General features: G+C 36.9%; 1 protein-coding gene across 4 annotated transcripts in view; it reads left to right on the forward strand.

Annotated features, from left to right (window-relative positions):
• TM6SF1 (transmembrane 6 superfamily member 1) overlaps nt 1-14,115 on the forward strand; it is a 22,761-nt gene that overhangs the window by 611 nt on the left and 8,035 nt on the right. Inside the window, exons 1-9 of one of the 4 annotated variants that reach the window (XM_085303466.1) lie at nt 256-424; nt 1,561-1,664; nt 2,938-3,035; nt 3,997-4,100; nt 4,999-5,081; nt 6,495-6,616; nt 11,251-11,355; nt 12,513-12,569; nt 13,727-13,819. In XM_085303466.1, the coding sequence (XP_085159592.1) occupies nt 1,595-1,664; nt 2,938-3,035; nt 3,997-4,100; nt 4,999-5,081; nt 6,495-6,616; nt 11,251-11,355; nt 12,513-12,569; nt 13,727-13,819 (732 nt within the window). In that variant the 5' untranslated portion in view covers nt 256-424; nt 1,561-1,594. Of the gene's footprint in view, nt 1-255; nt 425-1,556; nt 1,665-2,937; nt 3,036-3,996; nt 4,101-4,998; nt 5,082-6,494; nt 6,617-11,250; nt 11,356-12,512; nt 12,570-13,726; nt 13,820-14,115 lie in introns of those variants that run through there. The other 3 variants (XM_085303467.1, XM_085303468.1, XM_085303469.1) reach the window with 3 other exon arrangements.

Genomic DNA, 14,115 nt, shown 5'->3' on the forward strand with positions numbered 1-14,115 from the left:
GCGGGCTCCGGCTTGTGCCGCGCCGCATCGCGCGTCCCGGGGCCGCGGGCGCCGCGGGGCGCTGGCGCCTTCGGCCGGCGGCGGAGGAAGGAGCCGCCTCGGAGCGCTGCCCCGCGGCTCCTCTTCGCTCCGTGCTCTCAAGGCTTTGCCACATCTGTGCCCCCCTCGTTTCCCTCCTTCTGGCGGGTGGCTTAACTGGTGTGTGTGTGTGTTTCTCGCCGCTGGAGAAGTGTTGAATAACGCTTGCTGGCTTACTTGATCGGTTGCCAGCATTTATTTCAAATTGATAAACCGCAGTGAAAAGGCACCGCGATTTTAGCAGCTGTACCGCTGTCGGCGAAATTCATCACTGGGAAAACGGGCTAGCAGAGGATTCAGATCGTCGAATAAATCAAGAAGCTAGCAGCGCTAATCCTGACTCGGAGTATGTGCGTCTGTATCCCGAAATACTTGATCTTGAAAGTTTTTATGACAGTTTTAAATCAAGTTTTACTGACTAAAAATGTCAAAACTAGTATTGTTTGTTTGTACCCAGTTCGTTTTCATGAGGCATAGTGTGCTATGTATAAAATCATATGCCAAATAATTTTAGCTTATGGTTCTGGAGTTTACCCAATCCCTTCTCTCTCTCACTCCTTTTTTTTTTTCCTTTTTTTTCTTGAACCTAGGGACAAAAGCAAAGAGCAAAGACTGAAACTCCATCTCGGTTTGTCTCAGTCTTAAAGAGAACAAATAGAATTTAGCCATTTAGAGAGAGAAATCAATTTCAAACACACTTTTAAAACTCAGTTTTTGTGGAAAAAGGAGACAAGTTTACTTTTATGTGAAATGTTTTTGTACTTTCTTCCACAACGGCTTTACATGCACTAGYGCTAAGCCACCATCTTCAGAGGAAAGGCCTGTTGTGCGGGACCCATCAGTGTTACTGCTGAAGAGTCGATTACTGAGACACTCGGAGCAGTCCTTCCTGACGGGGCCTGAGAGACCTCTGCTCCTCCAGCTCCTCTCAGTCCAAAACTGCGAATGAAGCCTAGATCCGTTATTGGTGCTCCACACTCCTGGTTTGAGAGAGTGACATACTTTTATTTGGAAATACGCAATTTCCTGAGTAGATGATAACTTACTGCCGAGGCTAAACTGAAAGTTCCTAATGACCCTTTCTGCTTTGAAATCTGTTTGTGACCTTCACCTCGCATTGGCCTTTAAGTTTTCCAGCATTTTCATTTCTTTTTGCTGATATCAGTATGAAAACTGTTTTTAATCAGACAAATCTAGATTTCTGGGCATGTTGTTTATCTAGCTATTTTAGTATTTTCTTTTTTTAGATGACCACGTGAAAAGACAGGCACATAAATTTTGCAAAACTACAAAATGAATACTATGACAGACTCYGCAATAGACTTGAAAAGCAGCCTTTTTAATTACTAAAAATTACTTTAAGACTATATACATTTAAAAGTGATATCTTCATTTGAGGATAGCTGATAAGAAAGGCCAAAAAAGCCAAATTCTTTCGGTCTTCTTTCTTTTAAATTCTCTTTATTTTTAATATTGTTTCAGTTCCTGGGCAATTGTTGCAGCCGGACTACTGGTGATGGTTTTTATTGCTCTGTTGGCTCGTGTTCTTGTCAAGAGAAAACCACCAAAAGACCCACTGTTTTATGGTACGTATTGGTAACAAGGTTCAAAATGTATCCATATACAAGCATAGTACATGACTGCTCTTACACATTGGACATTTCAAGTGTGGCTTCAGAACTCAGTCCTATGAGGTGCTAAGAAGCCAAGAAGGAAGTAAACACTAGGAGACAGAGAGGAGAAGTAATGCATCTCTTTGTGGCCAAAGATCCTCTTTGTGGCCAGGCTTAGACAACACCGGCCTCATATGCATATCTCATCCTGAGTGTACTCAGCTGGGATTTTTGGATCTTTTGGATCAGTGGGCTCCATGTGGGCTCAGTTCCTCGTCTTATCATCAAATCCTTTATTCTCCCATTATCATTAGTTTTCTGTTTTAACATACCTTTGTGATACAAAGAAAGCTCATCTCTCTCCAGCTATTGCTTGATGCTGCCAGCAGACTCAGGCAAACATTTCTGTATTGATACTTTGCCGTAAAAGAATAGAGAAATGATTATTTTTTGAAAGGAAACCTTAGATTTAGGTTACATTATAGCAACAATTCAGAAGAAAAAAACATTGCTTAACTGCTGTGCCTTGAACTAGCCTAAGTTTGCCCCTTAAACTGGAAATTTTGCAGTGTGGACCCATAGGAAATTTAGACTACAAACTACCTGCATTTGACCTCTATCATCTTTCTTGTTACAATTCCTAGGCATCTGTCCTCCAGTGTTTTCAGGGATGCTGAGAAGTCTTAATTCACACTGAAGTCAAAGGAAATAAATACCATATATCTATCATAAATTTCTCATCTCAAGTGAATGACTATCTAACTTGCCAGATAGGTATCATTTGTGCTTAAACGGCATACAGTTTTCATTACTCACTTCCAAAAATGGCAAGTCACATTTCCCTCTCCTTTTTGTTGTCCTTCCTCTTTCCGACAGATGATTACAGTCAGGATTGTGTGACATACCTGGTGTGACAAAGCTCGCTCTGAAGAGCTGCATAGTCCCTTTCAGCAGATGCTGATTTTCCACTGAGACTAATGGGGAAATGTACAGATGTACAGGATTTCACATTCTTAAGAATAACTTCTTAATAAACTTGGTGGGCTAAAGACTACTTAAAAAGTACTCAGTTACGTGCAGAAGGTCGTGTTGCACATGAGATCTGTGACATCTAAAGTAGATGCGTCTACTTTGATACATATTAATCTCTGCTTGGCCAAATATATCAATCAGACTGTGAATTAACTGTGTGATTMCAAGACTTTTCACATTCAGTAATCYTTTTTATTTTCCTTTRTAATTACAGTTTATGCTGTATTTGCCTTTACCAGTGTAGTCAATCTTATAATTGGATTGGAACAGGATGGAATTATTGATGGATTCATGACCCATTACTTGAGAGAGGTAAACARTCATTTGGCTTACAATTTTAAATAAAATCTTTACTAGTATTTGTCAGAGAAAAGTAGCCACTTGCACATCCAAAGGATCTTCTTGAATTTGGTCATTAACATGTTTCGTTATTGTTACAGACAAAGTTTTCACTGATTCCTGTTGAAAAATCAGCACACCTTTCAAGCTCCAACTTTATTTCATTTAGTTCAAGTGGTACGGTTCAGTATTAACTTCTATGGCAATTACACAGACTGTATACAGGTTTGCACGATTTCACATGTGCTCAGCACAAGGGGTGGATGAGTATTGCAATACCTATATGCTTTACCAAGAAGAAACGTAATTTATCCTTTACTTCTGCTTAGTCACTTTAATAAAAGGAATTTAAGTAGAGTTAAAAAAATGATAGTGCTAGATACTTTGTCAGCAGAATCTGTTGGCTGCTGAATATCAACATCCACCAAAAATAGCTCAGTAAGAGCTCGATATGAAAATCACTGAAGTCATTGAGAAGATTCCATGAAACTTTAATGGAGTGTAAAATGGGTTGGGCCCTACAAGGTTATGTATTGTCATCATTAAAACATTCAATCAATACCATTGTAGATCTCTAGGTTGCTAATTACATCTTTATTTGWTAAACTTCAGGATCTTACCTTTTATTACTGGAATGTAAAAAAGTAATATTTTGATTATGTAGCAGAATATTTGACAGTCATCTGTGGACGAGGAGTTTTCCCTTCTGTTTTGCACTCAGTTTTGTGGGTATATAAGCAATTTCATTATTCCTCGTTCCTCCTAAGTGAGGTTTGTGTCCTGAAACATGTCTGCTGACAGTCAAAAGGTGTATCTCTGGGCTGAAAGAACATCAGTTACTTTCCTCAGATTGTTTCCTGCTGTTCTTTATTAATTGGTCATTTCTGACACTTTCATGAATCACTGTATACTTTTTTAAATAAATTTTCTCTAGGGTGAACCATATCTGAACACAGCATATGGCCATGTGATCTGCTATTGGGATGGCTCAGTTCATTATCTGATGTATCTCTTGATGGTGGCAGCTATTGCATGGGAGTAAGTCATTTTGATTTTGTGTGTCGTTGAATTTGCTTGCCTCCTCATACAACCTAGGAAAGGCTTTACTATGTAGTATTTATATTGTGTTTCTAGATTGTTTTGTGCCTTGTCCCAAAGCAATGCTATTAAAATTCCATTACTTTCATGAACTGTACCCTCACCAAAGTTACCCTTTCTCTCCATTGAATAAAGTGCAACAAATACATTGTGTTCTCTCTGTTTCACTCCGCAGCAGAGTCCATTGCCTGCCTGCACTCTTTAATTAGAAAAGGAAAGTTTAAAGAGGATGTACAGTAAAACCCTGTGATACCTTTTTTTTTTCCAAATAACATATTAATCGTAGGAAAACTGTATTTCTCAGCATGATGATGTTATCTCCTCTGTGTTAGAAAGCACCATGCAGTTTAAAAGGCAAAGATTATCTCTAGAGGCTCTTAATGTTCCTTGCAGTTACAGAAAGAATATGAGAAAATAAGTACTTACATTCAAATTCCAGAGGATAATGCACCTTTTGGTAATAGAAGCACTACCAGAAAAAGAAATACATATATATATAAAGTAGTTTGGCACAATAGGTGACTTGTGTAAAATCACACACTCAGCCTTCAGTGAGAGAAACATAATGGCAAATAACTAAGTATGCACAAATCCTATGCTGCTCATGTGGTAATCTTATACATGAATGTAGGATTTCTTTATGTCCACAGCTTGGAGGCAAGATTCCACAGCTGACTTGTGGTACAGATTTTAAAATGTTTACTTCCTAAGGTACAATTATGGCAATCGGTAGAATATTTGTGGATGATTTTGTGTAGTGGGATTTCAGGAACAGTGCAATAACTTTTTTTTTCTTTTTCTTTCTTTCTTTCTTTTTTTTTTCTTTTTTTTTTAACAGACAGAGTTACAGAACCATAGGCCTCTACTGGTTAGGTTCTATTGTCATGAGCATCATTGTCTTTATGCCTGGAAACATTGTGGGTAAGGACGTAATTTACATAATTAATTTTCCCCTGTGAAACACTCAAAATTTAGCATWAAGCTCTTGGTATTTTACTGCAATATTAGTTCCTTTCTGTAATAATATGAAAGAGGAATTTTAGGAACATCAGTAAAAGAGATGCAAAGTATTTCAAAATTTAAATTTGAAACTTGGAAGATAGAGACTAGCCAAAAAATCCCCTTTGATTTCTATTGTTCTTAAGAAAAAAAAAGTACTAGATTTTGCTATAACCATATGGCTTTCATCTAAACGAGGTTTATTTTAAGCAATGAGACAATAACTGTCTCTTATTATCATTAAAAATTATAAATTTTATAATGCATAAAATTACTATTTTACTTAAGTCTGACTTTCAAGCATTATACAAAAGGCATCCAAATTACTTTTAAAAGTGAAATCTGAAATTTACTCTATTTTGAAAATAAATTTAATGTTCTTAGATTTCTAAGATAAATCAGTGCATACTTGTGCTGCTAGAGATTATGAATTGTAATTAAAAAAATTTACATCACATTTACTGGCAGGTGGTCCTTTAAGAGCTTTTTTTTTTTTCCCAGTAAGTTAGATTTTTTTATTAGCAAAGCTTAATTTAATAATTAAGTTGATACCAAGTCGACAAGGATGGAACTGACATGAATGTTCATGTGTCCAAATCCTGTGGTCGGCTCTGAAAAAAACTCAGTGTAACCCAAGTTTTTAGGACAGAGGAAAAATATTCATGGTGCAGCCTGGAACCTGTCCAGCTCTCTCCTTTGTAGGTACACACKCCCACTGCGGAGATAGTCAGCAGATTTACTGTGAGAGTATCTCTGCCTCTTTTCTCTATGGAAAGCCAAGAAACTTGTTTTCTAGAGCATGCCTTTTGTTTTCCATTTTGACACAGAGGAGCCAGYGTAAAAGGCCCCATTTTACCTGATTTACCCTGGCTGAGGATAGATCTCTGAATTTGTATTTTGTCCTTAAGTATTAGATCAGGCCTGTAGGAGAAATCAGGACTTTGGAAAACAAATGTAGTATCACATCTTTAAAAAATAGATCAGTTCATTTTTTCAAATTTTTAAATGATCCCTCTGTTTTGAAACACGTTTCATTATGCAGTTTCAGAGCTCTTCCATCCTACAAAGCTATGTAGTATAGTGACTGAGGTAGTTTTCTGCTCCCTCCAAAACAATCTAATTTCTGAGAGGCTCTCTCTCACCTGTGGCTCTACCACTATTGGACGTATGATTTCAGCAAATTTGCATGTTGGTTTAACAGCCATTCCTAATGTTTTATATTTGTTACCATAACTGCTTCATGTTTTATGTTCCATAGGATGTATATATGTTTTTTAACTTCACTGCAACACAGTTTACAGGTCCTTCGTATATCTTATGATTATTTTTTAACAGGAAAATATGGAACAAGAGTGTGTCCTGCCTTTTTCTTAAGTGTACCATACATTTGCCTTCCCATATGGGCCGGGTTCCGAATCTATAATCAACCTTCAGTGGCTCGTGATACTCCAGTCAAGGTAATATTATTGCATTTAAGTTTTGGCTAGTGTTATGAAGACTAAAATGTGCTTACTGTTCCTACTGAGTTTTACAGGTCTCTCAGTGAGAGTGGAATGTGTTATAACTGTACACTGTTATGACAATGGCTGATAGGCTGTGTAGACACTGTAAAAGTATCCATACCAGAAGAAAATTCATTAAGGTTGGTTAAAGAAAAAGCAAAAGTATCATCTCAGCTATACAGTAAAGACTCAAATTTATAGATGTTATTGTCCTGCCCCTCTCTATTTATTTAGTTTGTGATATTTTCAATTTCTTAGCTATAAAATGGAAACAGTGGTACATCCCAGCTTCATAAAGCACCAGAAAAGCCTTATATAAGCTCTACAGAAAAGTATTCTTCTTCAGATGATTTACAGATTTCACACAATTTAGTAATTTCTTTTTGAAACATGGATTTCGCAATGTTAGATTTTAGAGCTAAGATATTGTGTATTAATATGAAATTGTTTACACACTTTCTACTTTTCCAAAAATATGTTTATCTGTAAAAATAATATTTACTTAAAAACTGCTTAGGCATTTGTCTTTGATTTTAATAGTTGGGCTGTACTGTGATTGCTAACTGAGCAATCAAAAAAGGTGGCAATAGTTCATGCACCCTTTTTTACCCCCAAAAAAAGTCCTGCAGTACAAAGTACAGAACAGATATTTAACTCTTCGTTGCCATAAGCAAGCCAGTTTATTGCCACAGCACACCGTATCAGTTGCCAGTAATATAATCAGTTAATATTTTTGCATCACAAGAGCTCCTGAGTCTCAGTCAGGTCCATTCTATAACTGAAAATACAGACACAGATGGTAGGAGATAGCTCCTATTCTGTAATAGGCCAACAATGTGCAGGGACATATTCTATCGCATAGAACAACAGCAGATGATGCACTTCCATACATTTCTGGGAAAACTTGTAAGTAAGATGCCATCCATCCAATATCCTTGAGTAGAAAAAAGGAGTATAGATAGATGCTTGTGCCTCCTGAGGTTTGAAAAACCACTACTGAATCATCATTTTGGGGGCAAATTCCTATGAAAGGCAAATCAGGGAACACTTCAGATGCCAAACCCTATGCACCCCCCTGTAGAGGCCTTTAGGAAACCACATGTCCCATTGCAAGGAAACTTGAGCTGATTTACATCAGAGAGTCCATAATTCTGGGCCAGAATATATATTAGGGGAGAGATGTTAACAGTAGTTACAGGTGGTGATGGCAACTGTTTGCCGTGTGTATTAGTGAGAACATCTTTGCATGGAGGATGGGTGGAGGTTTCAGTTTGCGCTCTTAGTATTGGGAACACTGCAAAAATTGCTGTTACAGGAAAATATGTTACGGACTGCTTATTTGCTGAAATATAGCCATGTCTCCTATGCTAATGAGGAGCTAAACCATTTACCTAGGTTCAGTATTTTACTGTGGTATATATTTTGGAGAAACTTACTTTTTAATTGTATTTTAAAAGACAGTGAAGAAAGCTGGCAGTCTGAAAATTTAATATTGCACTTCTTAGTGAATCCTTTTTTGTAAACCTAAACTTCCTTGCTCAGAAGGTCATAAAAGAGCCTTGATTCCTTTCACTGAGTCTTCCTACCCTCCTTCAGTTGTTTCTTCTTTAGGAAAGACGTATTTTTTGTTCACAGCTACTTTATGCTCCATAGCAGATGATTGGAGTTGGGAATTTATAGCTGGATTCAATAACCATACATCTGAACAGGGCTCTACATCTCAACAGGACTATTAATGATTCTTTAAAAATCTTTTTATGAGTGGAAATCCTAAATTATGTATTGTTTCCTGGAAGTAAGTGTGCATAATCCTACCTGTCAATATAACTGATTATTGTCAATCCTGAAAATATTTAGCTCTCTTTCAATAGATCATTTGCATTTAGCTATAAAATAAAAATTTTGAGCCATCATTCTTCAAAGTCAATATTAAAGGATTTAGCAGGAAAATGTAATAATGCTTTTAAATGTGATAGTGCAAATATATACAAAAATAATTACATGAAAACAAAACATGCTGGCTAAGCTATCCATTGCTGTGATTTTATTATAAACTAGTTAGTTAGAAAAAACACTGAAGGCAGAGGGAAGACATAGTCAAGTTTTGGCTGTTTTCTAGTGGAGGAGGGTGCATGGGAAAGGGATGGAGTTATGCCCTCCTTTAGAATCAAACCAAACTGTGCTACAATATTCCACAATGCCTAGCAGACCTATCTGCAAGTGTGGTAGCTAAGGAAACAGTTTTGCAGTAATTTTAAATTCATTAACAAAATTAACACCATAAATTCCAATTTGCATCTGAATTTTGCAGGGACTGACCTCTGTGAATAGCATACAAGATTATTCCTAATCCTTAAAACTGATCATGGAAGGAGCCTCTGAGAAGTTATGGAAAAGCTTTTCCCTGGGAAGTGAGAAAAAAATGCTAACTGTGCCTATACACTTCCTTGCTACACAAAAGCAACAGCAGGGTTGGCAAGATATGTGCAGAGTTCAATGTTGTTTTCAATAAATGAGAAACTAGTACCACGTTATCTCTGCTCTGCCAGTATASTTAACATGTAATTCATTTTAGCATGTATTGGCATGACTTTTGCTGTGTTAAAAGAAGGGAAATTGAAATTTACTCAGTAGCTGAGGTCTGACATTGAAATGCTGCTTTTGGGACATCTCGTCTTTCAAATTCTTGGTCCTTCTGCTTTGTTAAGCTTTTTGTTTTCATTTTGTTTGTCTAGGTGGACACACATGGAAAAAAGGTGTTAATTTTCTGTACCCTGGCAACTTAACAGACTGACTCTAGCAAAGTTTGTTTCCACTATTGGCTTTGTCTCTAAGACCTCTAAGTACAAAGTTATGCTGTAGCTTGGTGGTCACATTAAATAGGTAGAGCCATATAATACACTTGTTGAAAGGAGGAGTGATAAACTTAATAATTAGACAGACTAGAGAGAAAATATTTCAACCTGTGAACTTGTCATTATTTTTGATAGTCCACATCTGAAAATTACTTGCAACTCAGCAGCCATATGAAGGCTTTGTCTTTCCTAGGAATAAATATTAGAATATAATTTTTTTGCAGGTAATACTATAAACATTCCTACAGTAGTATTTTAAATACTGTGAAGTAGCACAGGTTCACGTCATAATTACTGCCAAAATAGACTTATTGTTCTGGTATGAAAAACAGAAAGGATGTGGCATAGAACTTTTCCTGAAACATAACCTTTTCAAAATATAAATAGTTTGATTAAAGGGATGACCTATGTGTATAAAATGGCCTTGTTTTTGTTAAACTACAATTCATATCATGTAGTTCTTAGGAACTGTGCTTGCAAGATTTGTTCTCCATTTCAATAACTTTACTGTATCTTGATCGTGAGTGCTTCTAATTATGCCTCTACATCCTAATTTTTCTTCAGTGCTTTTGGAGACAATACCATAAGTATATAACAGGAAGGAAATAAGATTTTTGTTTTTGCTGTGTGCATGCCAAAAMATGGCTAATAAAAAGGAAGAGGAAATGAGTAACACATATAAATGAGGAAGTTTTCCCCATAAACTGCAGAAAGACACTCTGATRTGCATGTAATTTTGGCCATGAATACACAGTGCTGAAAGTGTACCCAAAATGATTTCTGTGGTTCCTGTAAGTTTTACCATGTAGGCAAAGAGATTTCTTTTTATTGCTCTTCTATCTTAGATATCTATATGGCCTCTGTTACCGTAGAGTCTTAACACCTCACATCTGCATGCACGGTGCTGGGGGAATCCTGTTTTATGGCTGGGGAAAGGAGGCATAGAACAGATCAGACCCAGTACTTTGGTACCCAACTCTGAGGAGTCCACGGACAGTAATAAAAGAACTAGAAGTGGGTTTTCCACATGCTAGGTACACATACACCTTTCATTATGTACTCATGTGTTACATATTATGATTTATTATTTGCTCACTGAACTCKGCAATCTTGAATGGCCATAGAAAAGCTGTTCTTTTATCCCTGTGCAAATGATATTCCATTAATTTCAGTATAGTGTTGCAGCCTGCTGAAGACAAGTCTGCTCACGGTCAAAAATGAGATGAAACTTCATTTCTCTGTCCTTCCCAACAGTTCTTGTAAAGTGTATTAGACCCTACTTCAAATGTATGAGACAAATAAACCTACACATCTAGAGGTTTTCTACAGAGGGACATTCAGGAACATGAAATTAATTTGAATTAATAATAAATGTGACTTTAAATGAAGTTAGTTATTCTCTAAGCATTGTGTGAACTCAGAGTTAAAACAGTGTTAATTTGATTTAGCCTGCTTTGAAAGTGAACTAATTATATTAAAATGGTTTTATYTGGACCCATCCATTTTTTAGACTTGATTCAGATTAATTTTCCTGATTGTGACATACAGAAAATTCTAAGCCACATTTTTAGRTGTGGCTATCTTTGTCTCTTAAATCAGAGGAGAAATAGGGTAACATAACTGAGAACTACTTGCTTCTCTCATGTTTTACCGCTTGACCCTTCTTGTAGGGACTGACTTGGAGATAAATGCATGTCATTGGGGATGTGTTACTAAACAGATTCTATATTGCAGGTGGTTCAGGAAGTCCAGAGGAAAGGACTCTTAAGACGACCAGTAGATTTAATCTTAGCTGCATATCTCATTCTAGCAACGGGGTTTTGCATATTTAGGGGCATGGTAAGTTAAAGGTATTTTAATATTTTGGTCTCTGATTTTCACTTAAACTTTTGATTTCTTTTTCCTAAAAGGGTGCCTGTGTGAAAAAGTATGTRCATTTCAGTCAAGGGAAATTCTTTGACTTTCAGGGTTGGAGTAGGCCTTAGACATCTAAAGGACAAACTGATTATTTATGATTACAATTACTGTTGCTTTGCTTCCCCATCTTATCTGTGTAAAGTATGTTTTTCAAAAGAAGCTATGTACACAGTAACAAGAGTAAATAGCATCCGAAGTGTGGATCAACACAACCTAAAAGGTTTTTTGTTGGTATTTTACATTTATGCTCMTGAACACAGAGGCAAGCCAACTAAATGAAGTCTATATTCATGACTTTCTAAACAGAGAAATACAGCTAAACTCATATAGGAAAGCAAACCAAACCAATTTCCACCTGAAAAAAAAAMCCCAAGTTTTGTCCAAGTTACCTGAATTTATACACATGCTGTTTCTACTTACCAACAGTTGATTTATTTTTATTTTTGTGTTTTTTAAGCATAGCTGATAGATTCAAAATTTCTGAGGGAATGAAACGGTATTAAAAATGCTTGTTGAAGTAGGTAAATCCAGGAGTAGGTAAACCTAGTTTTTTGTCAGCTTTAAAGCATTGGCTGCCTTAAGCAAAATAGAAATTGTGTAACATTAAGTGAACAGTCCTCAAATGTTTCAGCATTTAGACAACTGCCTGCTTGCTTGATTTGTAGATCTGGTCTTGTCTAGAATAATTCAAGTAACAGGTGATGAAAGGTATCTGTAGCAACATTTTGTTTACCCAGTGCAGATAGTCCTTTTGTGGTTCTGCTGCTCACATTAGTGTTTATTTTATTGCTTTCTTTTTCTCTGAAAACTTGCCTCTCAAAAATACTTCACATTTTTTTGCTTCTAAAATTTTAGATTGCTTCATTTCTTATAGATCATGATATGCCAGAGCACTACAGCTGCAGGTTAATCACCTGTTTTTCTGTAATTTCACTGTAGGAAGAGATACCTCATGCTCTGCCATCTAACTTGATTCTGCAATCCCACTTCTCCATTCAGAACCTCTTTTTTTTTGGGGGGGGGGCGGGGGAGGGGAGGTGTTCTAGTGGTCTTTTCCTTATGCATGTCCTCTACCAAAGCAGGAACTGCTTCACTGGCCTTACTCCTGCCTACAAGGATCAGCTGAACATCTCTGTGTAAGMTACAATAACCTTGACTTTGTGAAATAGTCAGTCAAGTGTAATGCATTAAAAGCAGACCCAGACCTCCTCCTCCAATGGCTATGCTGGAAAAGAAAAAGGAGGAATACCCCATTGTTTGTAAATCTTTGTTTTTCCTCAAAGCCACACAACAAATACACATGAATTTAAGTTGTGCAAAACATACTGTCCAGCCTTATTGCTAACTTCAGCATTAGTAATGCCTTGCTAGAAACATTACTGTGATAGCAATTGACACAGRTTGCTAACTCATTTTAGAGCATACTTTTTGCAGTAAGATTTCTAAGGGCTACTATGTAAAGCACTACGCTTACAGAGGAACTAGGTACTGTTCATGCTTACTGGTAATTTTGTTCTCTGTATTGTATAAAATCCAATAATCTCTCATTTGCCATCACCTTTAAATGTTTTTTTTTNAAAAAAAACACTTGTCTTTGAAATCTGCATTGCTCTCCACTGCTGCTTTGCTGCAGTGCAACTTTGGACTACATCTGTATCTTGCTACCCTGAAAATGGGTGCTTAACCTGAAGTTTACACTCTCTGAGCAGTTTTCCATTGGAAATCTCATTTGTTAGGATCAAAGCCAGATTGTCAGAACAAATCAATAATGATTATACTTCTACTACAGCAGAGTCAACTGGCTGTATTCTCTTCCAGTGAAAAATCTTTGAAGTAGGCTGTTAGCATTTTCTATCAAGCCCTTTGAGCAGAAATGGAGAGGAGGCTGTGTTTCAGCCTTTATTGGTGATCAAATGGACCACCTTTCCAACAGATTTTGAGCAAGCCTCCTGGGTAGCAGTACTGCAGGCAACTACTGAATCTTTAGGGCTAATAAAGGSTCTGGAAATTCTGTCTGAATATGAGGAAAAATTTCTTTTTTTGTGAGGGTGACAGAACACTGGAACAGGTTGCCCAGAAAGGCTGTGGAGTCTCCTTCTCTAGAGATATTCAAAACTCACCTGAACATGATCCTGTGCAACATGCTCTAAGTGACCCTGCTTGAGCAGGGGGGTTGGACTAGATGATCACCAGAGGTCCCTTCCAACTTCACCATTCTGTGATTCTGGGTATCAGGTTAGCTCGTTTTAGAGCAAATTCTTTGTTCACAGGAAGTTTTAAAAATTCTTCTTAGATTGCTCTGGATTGCCCTGCTGAACTCTGCCGGCTATATATCCAACTTCACGAGCCTTATATAAAAGATCCTGCTGCCTATCCTAAGCTTCAGGTAAAGCATTGACTGTAGAGCCTACAGTGTTATAAAGTGTTTTCTTAACTGGCACAAAGATGAAGTCATGGGTTTTTATAGCTGACACAATGTGTGAAGTATTTGTTCATGGCAAGTTAAACTGTAATTTGCCCTGTRAATGTAATTCACATATTCTACTAAACAACCATTGCAGGGCACTAGTTTTTCACTATGATAAACCCAACTTGGATCAAATCAGTTATATAGAGTTATTCATCCTAAGTACTCAGGCCTCTTTTAATATAGTCTGTGAAATAAGTCCTTTTTTTTTTTTT

This window comes from Rhea americana, unplaced genomic scaffold, assembly GCF_003343005.1.
Source record: "Rhea americana isolate MKP2758 unplaced genomic scaffold, rheAme1 scaffold_2, whole genome shotgun sequence".
Taxonomy (NCBI): Eukaryota; Metazoa; Chordata; class Aves; order Rheiformes; family Rheidae; genus Rhea; species Rhea americana.